At 36.6% G+C, this 18,738-nt stretch overlaps 2 protein-coding genes across 4 annotated transcripts in view; one reads left to right on the forward strand and one right to left on the reverse strand.

The window, feature by feature from the left end:
• The window catches only part of LOC115443666 (zinc finger protein 84), a 34,358-nt gene extending 24,254 nt beyond the window's left edge, over positions 1-10,104 (forward strand). For both annotated transcript variants that reach the window (XM_030169152.2, XM_030169153.2), the window contains 6 exons: positions 530-648; positions 4,699-4,879; positions 5,832-6,004; positions 6,959-7,145; positions 8,063-8,205; positions 8,462-10,104. In XM_030169152.2, coding sequence (XP_030025012.1) covers positions 530-648; positions 4,699-4,879; positions 5,832-6,004; positions 6,959-7,145; positions 8,063-8,205; positions 8,462-8,599 — 941 coding nt within the window. In that variant the 3' untranslated portion in view covers positions 8,600-10,104. The remainder of the gene's footprint in view (positions 1-529; positions 649-4,698; positions 4,880-5,831; positions 6,005-6,958; positions 7,146-8,062; positions 8,206-8,461) is intronic.
• Positions 10,105-10,707: 603 nt separating this feature from the next.
• On the reverse strand, positions 10,708-18,445 carry LOC115443667 (chorion transcription factor Cf2). 2 transcript variants are annotated; one of them, XM_030169154.2, is made up of 9 exons: positions 18,186-18,445; positions 17,581-17,890; positions 15,526-15,729; positions 15,175-15,321; positions 14,710-14,927; positions 13,951-14,119; positions 13,272-13,368; positions 12,853-13,046; positions 10,708-12,443 (listed from the first exon to the last, which is right to left on the reverse strand). In XM_030169154.2, exons 2-9 carry the CDS (start codon positions 17,873-17,875, stop codon positions 12,310-12,312), a joined length of 1,458 nt encoding a protein of 485 aa, XP_030025014.1. In that variant the 5' UTR covers positions 17,876-17,890; positions 18,186-18,445; the 3' UTR covers positions 10,708-12,309. The 2 variants fall into 2 exon arrangements, with proteins under 2 accessions (XP_030025014.1, XP_037293616.1); XM_037437719.1 differs by lacking the exon at positions 18,186-18,445 and having other exon boundaries at positions 17,581-17,979.
• Between the last annotated feature and the right edge of the window lie 293 nt (positions 18,446-18,738).

An 18,738-nucleotide genomic window follows, 5' to 3' on the forward strand; every position in this document is an offset into this window, starting at 1 on the left:
AGATATCCCTCGCTTAAATAAAACGTTCGTATGCAATTGCAAAAAATATATTGAATAAAAATATCAACAATAATTTTTTGAGTCGCTTTGACAAATTGTTTTCAATATTTGAATACATTTTTAAACTGGCCAGTGCGCTATAATAATAGAGCGTTGCCTAAAAAGTATAATCAACCTTTTCTCCATAAGTATTATGATTTTATTGTGCACTATTAAGGATATCAGGACGCTTTAGAATTTCTTTGAAGGTTACATTCCTGGGTTGGTTGGTTTAGCTGTTGGGATAATGATAATGACACGGATTCTGACGATCAACTGCAGCAAGAGGGTGATCTTACAACACAAATCGTGCAAGTGTTTACTAGAAATAAAGCTGGTCAAGAATCAAGTTCAATCAAATCAAGTTGATTTAAGTATATGTATAGATGTTATAGATAAAGTATTCTAAATAAAATTTACGTCCCACATAATGTTTTCGAAGTAACGCCCATAAGTTTTAAAATTAAATGTTGATGTTCATTTGTTCCAGCTTTCCACCGGGAGCAACAGTTGCTGGTCCACATGAACACGCATTTAAACCCGTTCCCGAAGGATCCTGACGAAGTGGAGGGAGAGCCGATTATTTACGACGATCAAGGCGAAATGATTGTGAGTGTTTCGTATAAATTTTACTCGCGGGTCCGATCGTGTAAAAATTTGCTTTCGGAATAAACGTAGTCTACTCTATAGCATGCAAAGACTAGTTTCCTGTTAGAGAAATAAGTTTTAGGACTTAAATTTTTTATTAAACTTTATTAGTTATAGAATTATAGGGATAGGCGCGAAGTACGTAGTACCGTGTGTGGCTGCAGCCCGCGGAGGAATGCCAGGATGCAGGTTCAAATTGAGCCAAATTTTTGTGGCAGGAATATCTATTGATATTGAACGGTTTACGGTCTGTCATTAAATATAACCATTTCAAGATCTGATCAGCAATGACTCTATTTTTTTAAAGAACAGTCAGCTCGTCCTCAATCTCCTGTACTGTTGCCCGATGGTGAAAGGCTAAAATAATTAAGCTAATAGATAAAATCATGGCGACAGTTAAGGATCAGTTATGACGCGCGTCAAACGACATCACATTTTTCTGTACTAATTCTGAAATCATACTGCCGCGCTAATTGTGATAAGAAGTATGAGGTTATGGCGTGAATTTTTTTCATAATTAGCTTTATCATGTTCTAATTTGATGCGCAGGAAATAGATGTAGTATTAGAGTGTGGAATGCCCCCGTTATCGGCCGATATACGTCCAACTGTACAGCACGGGCCCCCCTTCGCGTTATGGGGAGGGGATGGAGAGTGCAATGACCCTCCCTCCATCCAATATGAGGGCATGACGGTACACTGCAGTGAGACGTAAATAAGCTGATAATGTTACTGGAACGAAATTTTGATTTTTTGAACATAGTTATGAAAAACGTGTTCTTAATTTTATTCAATTGTGTATAGCATTTGGAGGTTATATTATGGCTGCTGTGTCAAGCGACTGTAAATGTTAAGTGACCGACCTTGCAGAACTTGACGATATAACAAAACACGCATTGTTCACTATGAACTTTTTAAGACACCTATCGCGTATGCCTACGGCACAATACCGATGATTATACGTTAGAAACGACCGGTCCACTGGTCAATTATACTGGTTGATTTGTTACAATTTGTTTGCAAGGAGAAATTAATTACCCCGTGCATAGAGAGAAATAAGTGGAGTATGAATATGGACGTGTCTGTTCCAATACTGATTACTGGCCAATACAGATATTACCAATGAAAGCATAATTAATGATTTTAAAAGTACTATCAAAAGTATTATTAATAATATTATGTTGTAGAAGAGTTAAATGTAAATTTTACTTTACGGTTTTTTTGTTGTCCGGTGCTGCAGCGGTCTATCTAAATAACCTTTAGGTCAGTAGCGAATGCCAAATCGATGCATTCGTCATCGTATATATCATCGTATTTTTCATTTAGTCCTACGTAAATCCACACTTTTTTTATTATGTCTAACTGCATTAGCCAATAGTCCCTGTCCATGTCAGATATAACTACTAAATAACACTTATCCAAGGACCCCTAGGGAGTGTCCTACACAATTTTGATGGTCTTTAATTCGCTGGTTAACTATTACAAGGTTCCATGTTATATTTTTTGCACAATTTGAATTTTATTTTTCACATAATTCCATTCTTTGACAGTCAAAAAATCTAATAATCGCGATAGATAAATAAATCATGAATGAACATAAGATTTTCACCAATATGAAACTTTATAAACAAAGTCCAACATACGTAAAAAGTAACGTAGGCCCTTGTTATAATGAATTAACACAGGTAACCTAAAAACGAATGATTTAATTTCGCGTCAAAATTTAACGTGCAAAAATGTATTAAGACAAAACATTCGTTATACCAAAAACAAAGAATCCTTATATCATCGAAGTCTTGGAAACAACATGCAAGGCTTCACAAAGAAGCCAAGACCCGCAAAACAAAAAAGTCCCTCGCCGATGCCGTCAACGTGACTCATTAGCGTGAGTCGTATTTCGGGACCAGACAACTTGTATGCAGTTATATTATAACTTGGCACCCGCCTAATTTTGGTCTGAACGTACAATGTACACTAAAAAAATATAAAAAACTAGCTTTTGCCCGCGGCTCCGCCCGCGTTATAAAGTTTTTCGGGCTAAAGTTTTCCGTTATAAAAGTCACGCTATATATTTTCCCGGGAGCCTATGTTCTTCCCAGGGTCTCAAACAGTCTCCATACCAAATTTTATCCTAATGCGTTGGGTAGTTTTTGAGTTTAACACGTTCGGGCAGACCGATGCAGCGGGGGACTTTGTTTTATGATATATTTTTGTAGAACTTTTTAAGAGGAACAATCCAGTCATACATTATTGTTGCATAACTTTAACCGTTTACGCAGCGCACGCAACAGAAGCTCTCAAAACTAATAAATTGTCCCCGTTTTTGCATCATGTTTCATTACTGCTCCGCTCCTATTGGTCATAGCGTGACGATATATAACCTATAGCACTCCAGGAACAAAGGGCTATCCAACACAAAAATATTTTTTCAGTTCGAACCGGTAGTTCCTGAGATTAGCGATTACTGCTCCGCTCCTATTGGGCATAACGTGATGATATATATAGCCTATAGCATTCCAGGAACAAAGGGCTATCCAACACAAAAAGAATTATTCAGTTCAAACTCCTAGTTTCTGAGATTAGCCATTACTGCTCTGCTCCTATTAGTCATAGCGTGATGATATATAGCCTATAGCACTTCACGAACAAAGGGCTATCCAACACAAAAATAATTATTCAGTTTAAACTCCTAGTTTCTGAGATTAGCCATTACTGCTCTGCTCCTATTGGTCATAGCGTGATGATATATAGCCTATAGCACTTCACGAACAAAGGGCTATCCAATACAAAATGATTTTTTTAGTTCGAACCGGCAGTTCCTGAGATTAGCCATTACTGCTCTGCTCCTATTGGGTATAGCGTGATGATATATAGTCTATAGCACTCCACGCACAAAAGGCTATCCAACGCAAAAAGAATTTTTCAGTTTGGACCAGTAGTTCCTGAGATTAGCCATTACTGCTCCGCTCCTATTGGGTATAGCGTGATGATATATAGCCTATAGTACTCCACGAACAAAGGGCTATCCAACGCAAAAAGAATTTTTCAATTCGGACCGGTAGTTCCTGAGATTAGGCATTACTGCTCCGCTCCTATTGGGTATAGCGTGATGATATATAGCCTATAGCACTCCATGAACAAAGGGCTATCCAACGCAAAAAGAATTTTTCAGTTCGGACCGGTAGTTCCTGAGATTAGCGCGTTCAAACAAACAAACAAACAAACAAACTCTTCAGCTTTATATAATAGTATAGATATTTACGTATGGGTAATGTTACAAATAAATTGACTAGTGCAAATAGTTTTGAGCTCACGAGATGGTGTATGACTAAACCTTATATTGTTATAATATGACTTCATTTGTGTCAGTACCATGAAAGTGCGTGGAATGTTAATTTACCCACTCTATATCGTGGCGCAGCTCTGCTCAAAAACAATATAATGGCTCTCAATAGTTAATCCAGATTTACACCTGTACATAAACCATGAATAGACTGATCACCCGACTCACGAGCCGACGAATACGAAAATGGTTAAATTGTTACTACGAATACGCGCATCTATAATCTTCGATGTCTCATTCTCTCCCAGTGACCGTCCTGAGCCGAGGTTCGTAAGTTAGTTAGTTGCCCTCAGTATGGTCGCTTAATTTTCAAGAAGAAGTTTCGAGCGGATAAAGCGCTAACTAAAAAGTCCGGTGTGTTGGTATAAGCCGGCTCTTGCCAGTGTAACTTAGGGTCATGTTATAAAAAAGACTGATCAAAACCAGTGAAAAGCTATGCTATTGATGCGGTACAGGCTACCCATGCCAACTGAACTTCAAACTCTATCATTTTTAAAATGTTACCAAGGCATTTGTTTGAGTGTTGAAAACCGTTGATTATCTCACAAAGAATAAGAATTATGTTTTCTGTAGATAGCCGTACGCTCTTGTCAATTCATTCTATAATTAAATAATCCATTATAATAACTCTTAAATGAATACCTAAAAGGTCTTAATTTCTTTCCACAGGCCGACGAGATGAGTTACTTAGTGCCAAGGATGATAAAATCCAATTCAGAGATCAGGAACCACGAGTGCACCATCTGTCACAAGCGGTTCAAGAGGAAACAGCATTTGAAAGTACATGGCAATGTACATATGAAGGAACAAATGGCTGAATTTACTGTCTGGTGCTCGGATTGCAATGAAGGTATGATTCTGTACATTTATTAAGTGTATTTAAGTAATTGTAATCTTTGGGGAAGGTCATGTTCAGCAGTGGATATCTTGCGGCTTATGATTATCATGATGATGATGATGATGAAGTATTTGTATGCTGTTGTTAAGGTATATTGAGAGGGTAGACAGGGGCATATGTTAAGTAAAATAACAATGGTTCCTATTTGTTCGGTGTTTTATTTAACCGCCTTACTAATAAACGTTGATGAGGTGTTGTGTGCTTTAATTTTGGAAAAAAAAATCATGTTGGTAAAAATTAAAATAGAATAATTCATGGTTCCTTCATTATTTATGTTTCGGGATGATTGGAATTTTTTACTAAAAAAGACATAGAATTATGTGATATATATAATTCATTCAATACCTATCTATAATGTACAAACATCGGCCTGTTAAAATTGTATTATATGTAAATACTATTTAATTATATGCAAAGATAATATAACTAGACATAGATATACGTCGTTCCCACAATATGTCGCATAGAAGCGAGTTACCTTAACTAGTTTTTTCCACGTATCCAGGTGGGTTATCCAAAGCAGATGGTCGGTCCAAATCCCCCGTCTTCTCGATCCCCTCGGGATATGTAAGGAGGGGCGATTGCTATTCTTAGATTGACAGTCGGATACAAAGTTTAGCATTTTGTATCCTAATAGTTTCGTTTTACGGGTGATTTTATCGCAAGCACATAAATAACTAATAAAGTGATTGAGAATTAAAACTCATTTATTCATGTTGGTACTTCGTTGTAGACAGAAATATAATATGAATTGTGTAACTGACTGTACATTGTTGGTCGCAGTCTAGTCAGCCTAGTTGAGGGAACGGACTGAACCAAAATTCCGCGACTTCAAACTCAAATTACTTATTAAACACCGTTCTTGTTGTGTTCATTCTTCGTTTTAATGCCATACATTTTGCAGGGTTCCGCACTAATCCGGAATTCGAGAATCATCCGTGCATGTCGGCGCACAGCGAGCCCGTCGTAAAGATAGAAAACCCGTGCGACATGGATTATGCAGAGGGGGACGAGGAAGAAGTCAACCCACCACAGGAAGCGAAAAAGGAGAATAAATTGCCATTGGAATTTGTAGAGGTAGGTTTGGGTGTAGACAAAACTAAGATATTAGGTATTTATGTCTTTGAAATAATGTAAAACCAGTCGAGATGTTGGTGGGACAAATAGCTGCGACTCTACATAGGATGCCGCATCTTTTAATATAATTTAGCGTTTAACAAGCGTATGACAGCGTTGCTGTGTTTGTTCATTGTTTAGTAACTGTAAGGTGGTTAATGATTTAACGACAAAATGTTCATCATTTGAAGTCATACCCTTTAATAAAGACTAGTGCGATGAGACGAGCTAGCCGCTCGCCTGGTGGTACGCTCCCCGCGCCACTCTCTACCACTTGAAAAGGTAACTAGAGTAACAAAAACCTTTTACATAATTTGTCGCCTCCCCCGTCCCAAGTACGCTAACCCACGCTGGCATACAATCCACATGAACTATCTTCCTCGGAATACCAGCCGTGTAATTTTCCGGAATAAAAAGTAGCCTTTTTAATCCAGGACATGGCCAAGTCGAGTATTAACATTAACGTTGCTAGACGTCCCGTATTTTAGGTAATTTTTTAAATGTCCTGACGGGACAGCCTGTCCCGTAAATCGATCGATCTACGATTGACAAGTACCTACTCACGCACGCAACGTTCGCATCTTCGCACACATATCAATATGACTCGGTTTTTTTATAAATTTAACAAAAGGCGAGTTAATACCTGTTTTTACTTATGATTATAATTTTATTGATTGTTACAAATATGTTAAAACTGGCTCGATCCTTGGAAAAATATTTAAAAAATTCAAAAATATCTCAAAATAATTTTGTGTCTTATTTGTCCCGGGTAAAAAACTAAAATTCCGCATTTTTTGCGCAGCTCTTAGCAGTATCCGCATTTACAGCCCACATTTGAATATCGACCAAAATGTACATTCATTGTTCACAAAAAGTATACCTAATAAGTTTCAACACGTTACTACTATATTCCAGGTGGACCTAGCGCCCCCCGAAGAGCCTGAATACGCGATGTTCCACGACGAGTGCAACCTGCCGGTGCCGCAGCGCGTGTACGTGTGCAAGTACTGCTCCAAGCCGTTCAAACGGAAAGACCACTACAAGATACATCTGCACATACACACTGGGATCAAGTCGTTCTTTTGCCCAGAGTGTGGGAAAGGTACGGGCAGGGCTGTAACCATTTATATTATAGCGTTTGGTAAATCAAACGTTTGTATGTAAAATTTTGCAAATTACAAAAGCTTTTTGTTGAAGATACATGATAAACATATAAAAAGGAAACAAACCAAAATTTATTTTTAACAAAATAAAACATGCATTAAAAGTTTCCAAACAACCATAACCGATAAATCTCATCAAAATTGATTCTACTATTACACAGATCGTTCCCACAACTAAATGGCTGTTGCACGTGATTTCGCTCACGTTATGTTCCCATTGTACACCAATTAACATCGTTACAAACTTTCAAATTTACATTGCTGGGATTGGAAGAAACATCCAAATCCTTAGACAGTTGGCGCGTATAATAAATTTCCATTATTGTCTCATAAGTTCACACGAATCTGTGTGATCTAAGCCAAAGCACGCTTTTGCTTAGACTGCCCTTGAGCTAGATGGCTCTACTTTTGTGTCGCCTCAGGCGCGTGTCCACGTGATCATTGAACTCACATGATGACAGCCACAAGTGCAGATACGACATATTGGGCTTTTATAATTAATGTATAGAATCAAAAACGACAATCAAAACTCGATTTTGGACTTTATGATAATTATAGTCCTTTTGTATGACGTTTCGGGCAAAAAACGATCATTTACACTGTAGGGCTCGATACATTACAATTTTACTTTTGGTATTGTTTCAGTTATTGAATTTAGGGTTAGGTAATAACTTCAAATTTGCATTTCAAAATGTCGCAGATTAAAAGCCGTCGCTGGTGGGCATATGTGTTTTTATGAGTAAATTATTTTATAATAAATTGAAATGTGTTTATTAATTCATATGACAATCATAAGCACTTGATAACGTGCAGTAAAAAATGTGCTGAAATTAATATATCACAATTATTATTACAGGTTTTTATCGTAAAGATCACATGCAGAAACACATACAAGTGCACACCAAAACCAAGCTGAAGCCAAAGAAGACTCTGCCAGACTTGTTGCGGATCACGAACATGACGCCAAAGACTGAGATCAAACCAGAAATCACAATCCACGTAAGTTATTGTTCATCATCACCGACTCACATTCGCGTAAACATAATAAATCATGAGTCAAAGTTAGTAAAGTATCTATAATTTAAAATTTGAAATAAAAAATATTTTAGTATGTTCCGTAACAGTGCCGTAACAATTCCGTAGGTATATCCTAAGGATATTTTTTTAATAATTTGTTCTATTTCGAAGAAATTCAGTTTTTTCGTGAGTTATTTTTAAATTCAATTTATTAATTTCTCCATTCTCTTGTCCGCAGGCGCCATCTAGCGCGAAGCTGCGTGTGCCGCTGCAGATCAAGGTGCCATACCAGATGGTGATGTCGACGGACAGCGGCGAGCAGTGCGCGGTCACCATCAACCCGACCGGTTGCTCCTCCGAAATGATACACTCTTAGATTCTTAAATGATTTGACCGAGTTCATGATGTGATAGGTAAAGTGGTGGAACTATAAGTTTGTTGTATATTGGTGAATGCTGCAACATTTTAATAGATATGCAATTATCATAGGTATTAGAAGTACGTGAGATATCTGAAAAAACTTGGATCCAAATAAATGTTTGTGAAACGCACCAATATTTGTCCTGGGCGGCGATTGAACTCATGTCTTGATAAAATTATTGTAAAAGACAACAGGTTCATCACCCAATGCGTTAAAATGGCTGTCAAGTTTATAATTGAGAATTTTTAAATATTATGAGTTGTGATTTTATAGTCGCACGCATTCAACTATATACACAAACAACGTATCACTTATATTGGCATATCCAAATATTGTGAGGAATGAGATAAATAGATATATTGGGTCTTATATATTTTGACTTGGAATGTTTGTTGAATAATTTGCTTGGATGAAGTCATCACATGTAAAGTAAAATGAGAAGTAGTAAAATTATTTATGAAATTCCGCATAAATGCATAATTGAATAAGATTTAGCCATTTCTATTGAAGTTTCTTAGGTCAGAAGAGTGTATAGTTATATGAACTGGGTCCAAACGGTATGCTGCTATAAAAAGATCTCAGTAAAATCGATGTATATGTGTCATTTAGGTTTAAATTGCTCTGATTTTGTCATTTTTAAACTGTCTCTTTCATGTGTAAAATACTCAGTTAAGGCGATACGCAAAATGTATGAAAATGGACCTTGAGGTATCGCCTTAAGTAAAGATAATTGTCATATGTGTATATTGTTATAAGTTGTAAGATATAGTGCCATTCTCGAATACTAAATGATATTTTAATGTTTTCTTAATATTTTTGTCTAAGGAGTGAATGTTTGTTCTCACATGTTAATGGATATTTAAATTGTCTGTTCCCGATCCAAATATATCAAAATATAATATGTCCATTACTGGCTCATACCATGCTGCAAGCAGGCTATATCCAATAAATTAGCACAAAATCCAGTTAAATACTTACCCTATTTTAAGGTATTTTTTTCACTCATTACAAGTAACATGTGGGTCGTTGGATCAATAAAAATTATGAATGTGGGGTATTTTATTTGCAATAATAATTTAACGGCGAGCTACTTGACATATAAATCATTGTATAATAATGTCTTCTACCGCGCTGAAGTCGTGGGTTCGAATCCCGGATCAAGCCAAAATAATTGTGACTGACTTGTCTATTAAAAATTTACTCAATCGCAGCTCGAAGTCAGAAAGTTGGCGGTTTAATACCCCAGTGCCTCGGACAGTGTGCAAAGCCGTTGGTCCTGCGCCTGGTCTCTCTCCGGTCATGTCGGATTGCCGTCTCACCGGACTACAAGATTGAAGGAACAGAGGGGGCGCCTGTGTATTGCGCATATACTTGTGCACTATAATATCTCCTGCGTACTAGGCTTGTCTCTGTTGAGATTGATCGCCGACGCCGAAATTCAGCTAGAAGGGATTCAATTGTAAATTAAAATACTTATAAATACATAATTATCAAGACAATACTCCCTTTTATAGTGGGTGAATTAAATTAATGACATTGTACTCGTCCTCTGTTTATGTCTAATTGTGGTGTTATTTTAAATTGCACTTCATTCTTTTTGAATTATGTTCTAAAATTGATGTACGTAATATGACTACTGTTAGATTTAAAGAGATTTTACATACCGTTTAAAGGTAAACCAGTGATCATTGTAGGCACATTAACAGATACAATGCACGTTCAGTGTATTTTTTCTTAAATTTATTTATATAAGTTCCTTGACGAGGCCAATTATGAAGATATTATCAAAGTATTACAGGTTAATTTATTTTACAAATCACGCTTTTTAACCTGATAGAGAAATTAGTATATTTGAATAACTTCATAACTGGCCTTTTTAGCTATTGAATTTAAAAATATGTGATTTTATTATAAGTTGTATGTAATTTAAAGTACAAATATAAAAGTATTTTGGACACTACTTATTTCATTCTAAACATATTGTACACAGCTATATTATGTATTAGTAAATTGACTAGACCTATTCGCGTTAAAATAAGTTTTAATAAAACAGCAAATTAAGTGAAATGTTTATTATGAAAGATTAAACATGAAAATTGGAAGCACTATGAAAAAAAAAAATTGCTGAATTGTTTACATGTGTAAAATTTAAACGATTTACTGATGAGATATTATCTAAAATTACAAATCTCTTCGTAAAAGAAGTGAAAAGCATTGTCTATTTTGTTGTATAATTATTGCTTTATGTTAAGCTAATATTGCTTCGACTATGATTAGAGCAAAGAATCCAAAGAAATCGCTCTTTCGAAATGTTGCACAGTTTTTTGTACTATTCCCCATTTTTAATCAATATGAACTTTTATTATCTATAAAAATATGTTTTATTTATATAATCGAATATGTTTTATCTATGACCTGCGATTCGCCGCTAAGGTAAAAATTTATACGAACTACGAGATCCTTTATTTCTTCTATACTTCCTTGGCAGTGACAAGTATTACTCTTATATTTGATCAATTGCCTTTATTCCCTCGGAAATAATACAATGACTCAATATTTTTATCAATCCATAGACCATGAAGGATGTGGTATTTCAGGTATGTTTTCTGTAACAAATATTTTTCCTTTTTCTATGGCCAAAGCTTCGCTTTTGGAAATATAACTACTTGCCATTAAATCCATCCACAATCATGCGTCGCATCTCTTCCAGTCTAACTGACAAAACGTTCAAGTCACTTACGACTATATTTTTACAACTAAAATACAACAACTGTCCATTACAATTTATAAACATTTAAACTAATAAAACATTAAAATCCCAAAAATATTTTTATAAATAAACGAATTTTGAATATAAACAATTTATCGATAAACGAATAAAACTCTTTTAGAGGTCAATAACAATCATTAAACAGAATAAATTAATATTTAGATACTTTCATCACAAAAAATATAATATAAGATAAAAGATTCAACCCGCTATATCGATACGTCTGACTCGTTATAAAAATGATAAAATCTACATAATTACATGTTTTTAGTACTTAAGTACTTATAATACGGAGTGAATAGGACTTGGTGCGATAAACGAAATTTATTATTCCAAAGTTGAAGCAACTATAATAAAGCAAATATAAACGTTTCTACTCATTCTAAACAAAATTAATTATTAATTTTGATTCGCTTTACCAAATCTTACTACTATTATCTTAATCGTACTAATATTGTAAATGCAAAAGTTTGTGAAAATGCCTGTATGTTCGTTAGGAGTAAACGTAGAAACTACTGAACGGATTTGTATGAAATTTGGCACAGGAGTAGACCATATCTTGGATTAATACATAGGCTACTTTTTATTGCGGTAATTTGCTCAAATGGTATATGATGAAATTTTAAATAGATGTTGCTGGCGTCGTACTGTGATTTACGGACTTTTGTATCGAGAAAGGCTTTTCACCCCAACGAACCCACCAACAATGCCTAGTCTAATTATTAAATTTTTAGTACTTTGAGTTCTATTCACCCCGTTTTACCAATTTTTACTTAACCTCCATGTTGGATCGCGCCCTTATTTTTAACTTCCGATCATTGTTACTCCGTTGAATTCAGAAGGCGTCCTTGGTAGCCTGTATTAGCGTGAGGAGATCGTGCTTATCGTCGTCCGGTCAAGAGGGCGCAGGTGCCGGCACGGGCTGCGCTAGCGGCGGTGAGCTCGAGCCCTGCTGGGACAGCTCGGCCTTCACGCGCCGCGCTATGTGGGACCGCGTGTGCTTGCGGAGGTGGTCTTTGCGATAGAACCCTGGTTTTAAAAAGGTAAATTCATCGTAAAAATTGTCCTGGGTGGAAAAGATAACAATAAAATATTATTAATAGGTAAGTATGACGTAAATAATGCTTAATATAGAACCTCGAGAGCCAGATGGGGCCTAAGATTTCAAATTCGTACAGACTGAGCGTGCATCATATAATGTTAAAAATTCCTCGCAGTATTACTCCTCAGTTCTCCCAGATAGGCAATTAGGTTTCCATTACTTATTTTGGTGGCATGGTTCAAAAGACTTACAAAAGACGATAACAATCCTTCCCTTTTCTTTTATATTATGGCTGCCAGCATTTATTTATCGGCGATTTTGCCAATTTCGCGTAATAATAGCAGATACAAAATAAAAGGAGACTAAAAAATCAATAATTAAAGTTCACAATCTCACCTTTCCCGCATTCGTTGCAGATATGTCTTTTCTCACCCGAATGGATCACGAAATGCAATGTCAGTTGTTCTTTCCTCTTGAACGCTTTGAGACACACGGAACACACGTGTGGTCGTTCCGGGTTATGCGACTGCTTGTGTCGGGTGAGGTGGTCTTTCCTTTTCAATGCCGCATTACAAATGTCACATATAAACCTTAAAAAGAAATTAAAGATAACATTGTTATGCATAAATCATTTATAAAAAGTGATTTTTGTTTAATTGTCTTAGCATGCCTAGCTAATGTATGGTATAAATCTAGATATAGGTAATGGTAGATTTCGGAGATGTTGCGACTCTCGATAGGTGTCAGTATTATGCCAACTTGTCTACTGGATATATCTGATTTCCAAATAAGCTGCTAATAATTATAAGTAGTACCTTCTCTCCATGGTGTGACCGACCAAGTGTTGCTCCAACATTCCACGCTCTGGATAGGCCATGTGACATTCAGGGCAGCAATATAGCGTACTGCCATCTGAAATTATGTGCATCTTGTAAGTTTCAATAGACTAAGTTTTGATGGACATGGTGTTTACCACTCAGTAGTGCCTAACAATAAATAACCCCACAGAAAACAATCTCTAAAGTCAAAAATAAAATGTATTTGTTCTTTAACTTTATCATTAATACCATACCAGTATCACATATTTGTTGTAAGTAGTTGAGGAGTTGCATATCCCTCACACTATGTGATGCTGCAGCATCAGCTCAAGGTTGCTATGTGTGAATACCACTGAAGTATCAGTACACAAAATTGCTAATTACTCTGACTTGAAACTTAACTCTGAATTGAAGAAATGAAATGGTCTTCAAACGCCTGCATAGATCTTCATAAGTTATAGCTAAATACCAACTCGATCACAGTATTCAAACAAAAAACCGCTTCAAAATTTGCCCATTCGTTTAAAAGCTATGATGCCACATTCAGACATACAGATACAAACATGCATATGTGCAAAACAGATCTAATCCATATCACACATTAAAATGTTAAATTAATTACTCTCTTTAAAGGAAGGTACATAAATTAAAACTACTTTAAAAAGTGAATACTGACCTAATGCAGTGGTTAGTCGTATTTCCCCTGGTTTTGGTCGCTGTTTCTTCTCCTTGATAAATTTCTTCTTCTTCTTTTTCTTCGATATTGCTATATTATTCGTGTTTATCGTCTGGTTGACAATAGTAGCAGTTTGCACCACTACACTATTCACTGAATTTGGTGGCATCTAAAAAATATTCAATCAATTTACAATGCCAATAGTAAAAAAAGCTATCTTATCCACAGGATAGTTAGACAGAAAATAATGCATGTTACATGGATAAAGACCAAATAGCCACATAACAAAGAATCTTATTCACGTCACGTTAACGGTCACGTTCATTTGAGGTTTGACCGGTAACGCACTAGTCATTAGTGTATTAAACAAAACGCAAAATAAAATTTACCACGCTGTGGTCCTGGGTTCGAATCCCAGGTCGGGCCAAAAAATTATTACGAGTGGATTTTTCCTAAAATCTTAAAAGTACTCAGTCTCAGCTCGGAGTTAGGTAATTGGAGGTGTGATAACCCCGTGCCTCGGAAAACACGTAAAGCCGTTGGTCTTGTACGTGATCTCTTTCCGGTCATGTTGAATTGCCGTCTCACTGGACTATGAGAGTGAAGGCACAGAGAGTGCACCTGGGTATTGCGCACACACTTGTGTACTATAATATCTCCTGCGTACTTTGCTGAGCTCCGTTGAGATTGGCCGCCATGGCCGAAATTCGGCTAGAAAGGAATCAAACTACGCAAATTTTATCGGAATGTAAAAAATACCTGCGTCTCGCGTACCGTAGCAATAGGCACGGCATTCAAAGAGTTAGCATTGACAGCGGTAATTATAGTCGGCTGGTCATCCCTTTTGCCATCACTGATGGCGGCAGGAGTGGAATATTTGAGCAGATGATGAAGTGGCAAAGGCAAAGAGGAGAGGTAGTCGGCCACCCCACCACCAAGCGACTGCCACGTGGACGCGTCGGTCACGTCACCGATACCTACAACAATGGGGATAAAATAAAACAACATTTTATTCTTTTCAATAATTAGTTCAAACCAACCCCCAATCTGTACAATACGCGCAATATAACTTGATTAGCCTGAAGGAAGACCTGAAGTTATTTTCAGAATATTTACAGAAACTAAAAATAAGGATCAATTAGCTAAAGGGAAACTTTAAACCGGTCAAGGTAAATCACGCATATTGTACTTAATGGATTGCTGGAAAACTATTTATATACTTACTAATGAATTCCGCTGGCGCCGTAGCGGCAGCTCGCTCGGGCCTGCCCTCCTGCTTGATAGCGCGCGCGAGGGCCGCTGCTTCTTTAGGCTCGTGTAGAACTACTAATAACTGTTGCGTGCCTTGCTGGATGGGTGTTGCTTGAGTCACTAAGAACAGTAAGTAACTATGACATACGCAAAAAAAATATATTTATTTGATATCTCAAGTATCCTGAGAGCTACAATAGCGTCCAACTCAGTTTATACATTCTATTATTAAATGTAATGCGACACTGAACTCAGAATAATAGAAGATTGAAATTTGATCCTGTAATTTTTTTCTGTATCAAAATTACGTAAATGAAACGTTACCTTGATGCTGGTGCATCATGGTAGCCATAAGGTCATGGTGTAACTCCTCTCGATACTCCCTTTTGTCAGTTCTCTGTTCCGCTTTGAGCTGCTGTTGCACAGTTTCTGTCTGGACATAGCTAGCTTGTCCGCCGTACGTGATATTGCCAAGATTCACAGATGATGTAGAAGCAGATATAGTTTGGTATTTCACGCCAGTGTTAACTGCAACCATGATTTTATAATAATAAACCGTGTTTTAAAGTCGTAAATTAATAAATAATAACACGCAGTAAGTGTTAGGTATTGTAATCTAGTTTCTAGATAATTGTTTACATCCCGTAAATAAGTACTGTACCTGATAGGTGTACGTAAGTTTTTAATACTATTTTACTTCCCGAAAATGTTTATATTTAACAAGGTTTCGTCCCCGTCCAAAACTATAATACTGGCTTCAATATATTAGTGTCATATCATTGGATTTCATATCTATAATTATATAATAATTATGTACCTAAGTACTTATTATTTTACATATTTCAAGTTTATAATCTGCTATGAACTTTTTTTATTGTAGCTTGCGTGTATGTGTAATCTTTTATTATAGCTGTTTTACTTATCACCTCATTTTAATATATTGGTATCTATTCCTAAGATAGCTAGTAAAGATGTCTACTGCAATACCTCATATACCAATACGCGCTATTTTGGACATACGGATGCGAAGAGAGACTCTGCCAAAGCTTTAATTAATTCAAGAAAATTCCTAGACATTTCTGATTATTATCAATGTCCTTGGATAGTTTCTCACACTAGGTAATAACCGTATCCTCTGTCGCAATACGGCACTGAAACCGAAATGTTTTTTATATAACAGTTTATTGGTTGCAATAAAACTAAGTAAACGGTTTTTTAAGATCTTTTCCTAAATTTAAACATCAATGGTAAAACCGATATTGCTCTGTAGTTGTTGATACTGTCCTTGTCACCCACCTTGTGAACGAGATGAACCAATGTTCGTTTAAATGCTTCTGGAAAGACCCCTATAATGACGGTAAGTTTACAGATGTGTGTGATAAGTGGGAATAAAATATTGGATTGATCCTATACAGGTTTCGCTCAGATATTTTAATTACTAATGATATTTCGGCCTTTAAAATTTAATATGACGAAATTTTAAAGGCAGAAATATCCATGATTATTAATTATTTTACATTTTTCTTTCAACTGCGAGAACTAATCACTAACTAGACGTGAATTTAAATTCTTTACTTGCCAATACTTGTTTAGTTACCCAGATTAAAGCCGAAACAAAATGTATGAAAATGGACCTTGAGCTACCACCTTAATAGATAGATACTGTTAAAAGCAACTGCGGAGTCGGATTTTAGATTTTTCATGATTAAGTCTTTTAAGAATGATCTTTTACAATATGCATATAGAATATTAAAGTCCAGTTATGCTCACATTGATTGATAAAGCTTTACTCTGTTGCAACATTTTAGAGGCTCATTTGTTTCCCATACATACAAAAAAATCTTTAAATTTTTTTTCATATTTATCAATATAATTCGAAAAAAAATGTAACTGCATCAATATTAAAAAGTTCTACAGCTGGTGAATAGACATGCTTGGTATATCTTATAGACTTTATATTAAGTGGCCCTAGGATCATTTTTCTGTTTCAAAAATTTTGATTTTTTAGTTTAAAATTTACATAATAGATGGTGACAAAAATCGCGATACCTAGAGTATGTTACTTTTAAAACGGAATTATCTTCTTGTAATCTTCTTTTGCATTTTCTCTCTATTACGTAAATATCGTAGCAAATCTCGGGTTTCCCATGGTTTTATGTTTCGAGTTTCCTTTAGACTTTTAATAATTGTGTGGATTGTCTATTATGTTTTTGAATAAAGACATCTAAGAATTTACTGCTCCGTTAGCATTATTTTGTAGGAGTAGCGGTGTAAAGTCTGTGTTTTTGATGTGTCTTTGAATACCTACTAGATATATCAAGTATTTAGATAATGCAAATTTTACAGTTAATAACATGCAAATTGTTTTAAATTACATACCTGTGTGAATAGGGGCTAGTCCAGCAAGTGCTACTGTCCCAGGTTGAGCGCTGCTAACCACAACCACACTCTCAGCTTGTCGAAATTTTACACCATCTAGTGCAACGCTACTGGAAGCTGGTGCCACAGCGAACTGAACTCCGGATCCACTTCCAGGAGTCTGATATCTTGTCTCCTGCAGCACGCCGCTCGAAGTACTTCCAGCTCCTTCATAGCCAAATTTTGCGGCGAATTGGTGGATACTAGGGATCGCCGCGGCTGTCGGGATGTGGCCAGAAAATGGAGTGAAGTTCATCGTAACTTAAAGTCTCTGGAATTGCGCGAAACATTGTTACGTCAGCAGGTGAAACAGTAAAATAGCACGGACTAAAAATGCACTCGCCCGCTCGGACAGGTGAATGCCGTTCCAACCGCAACACAATGAATCAAAGGGTGCGACCCCTTGTAGGGCGATCACTCAACCCCCGCCATTCTGCCTCACCCCAGTCGTTCCTAACGCTTTATTTTTACCGACCCGCGCTCTCACACCATCAATCTTAAAACACGGAACGCGAAGCGCTTGGCTAAAGGCGCGTAAAAGAACGGAAAGATAAGTAAACAATTACCTTTCCCTCGCGTGAAGAATAAATTTTCATAGCGATTTAATTGTTCCTGGTTGATGAAATAAGATTGGTGGGAGATGGCGAGGTGCGCGGACATGGTGCGCGCGGTGATCGCGGCTGCGCAGGCCGCGCGTGGCCGGGTGACGCGCGGAGTGGGCACGGGGGCACGGCGAGACGCACACGTGCCTTCCTTATAGGGGACTTGTTAAAATTTTTATGGGAGCGACTTGCAGGGTGGTCCTTTAAGATGGGTTGGGTGGCTGTAGCATGAGGGCGCACAGGCGGAAACTTTTATTATCCCCTACACAGGCCTGTGAAGAGTCGTTTATCTTTATTAAACTACAAATACTTGCATTACTAGGTAGATATTAAACATTTACCTACCAAATATGAATATATGAATGCACAATAACATTAATATATTATAGTATTTACATTATATTCTGAGTTTACCTATCCTACTGTAGATAAATTCCCACCCATTCCATCCCTTCCCACTAATCCTATTTCCCCTCCGATCCCCAGGCCTCTGCAGTCGTTATGCCAGGGGAAAACA

The sequence above is a fragment of the Manduca sexta genome, chromosome 12 (assembly GCF_014839805.1).
Source record: "Manduca sexta isolate Smith_Timp_Sample1 chromosome 12, JHU_Msex_v1.0, whole genome shotgun sequence".
Lineage (NCBI taxonomy): Eukaryota > Metazoa > Arthropoda > Insecta > Lepidoptera > Sphingidae > Manduca > Manduca sexta.

What these genes read in the sequence shown, in the direction of transcription:
- LOC115443667 (XM_030169154.2), bottom strand. Translation starts at nt 17,875, where the DNA reads ATGAACTTCACTCCATTTTCTGGCCACATCCCGACAGCCGCGGCGATC. An exon ending in GGCGCCAGCGGAATTCATTA is followed by an intron (nt 14,928 to 15,174) that starts GTAAGTATATAA and finishes CCATTGTTGTAG; the next exon opens with GTATCGGTGACGTGACCGAC. An exon ending in CTGCAACGAATGCGGGAAAG is followed by an intron (nt 12,444 to 12,852) that starts GTGAGATTGTGA and finishes TTTTAAAACCAG; the next exon opens with GGTTCTATCGCAAAGACCAC.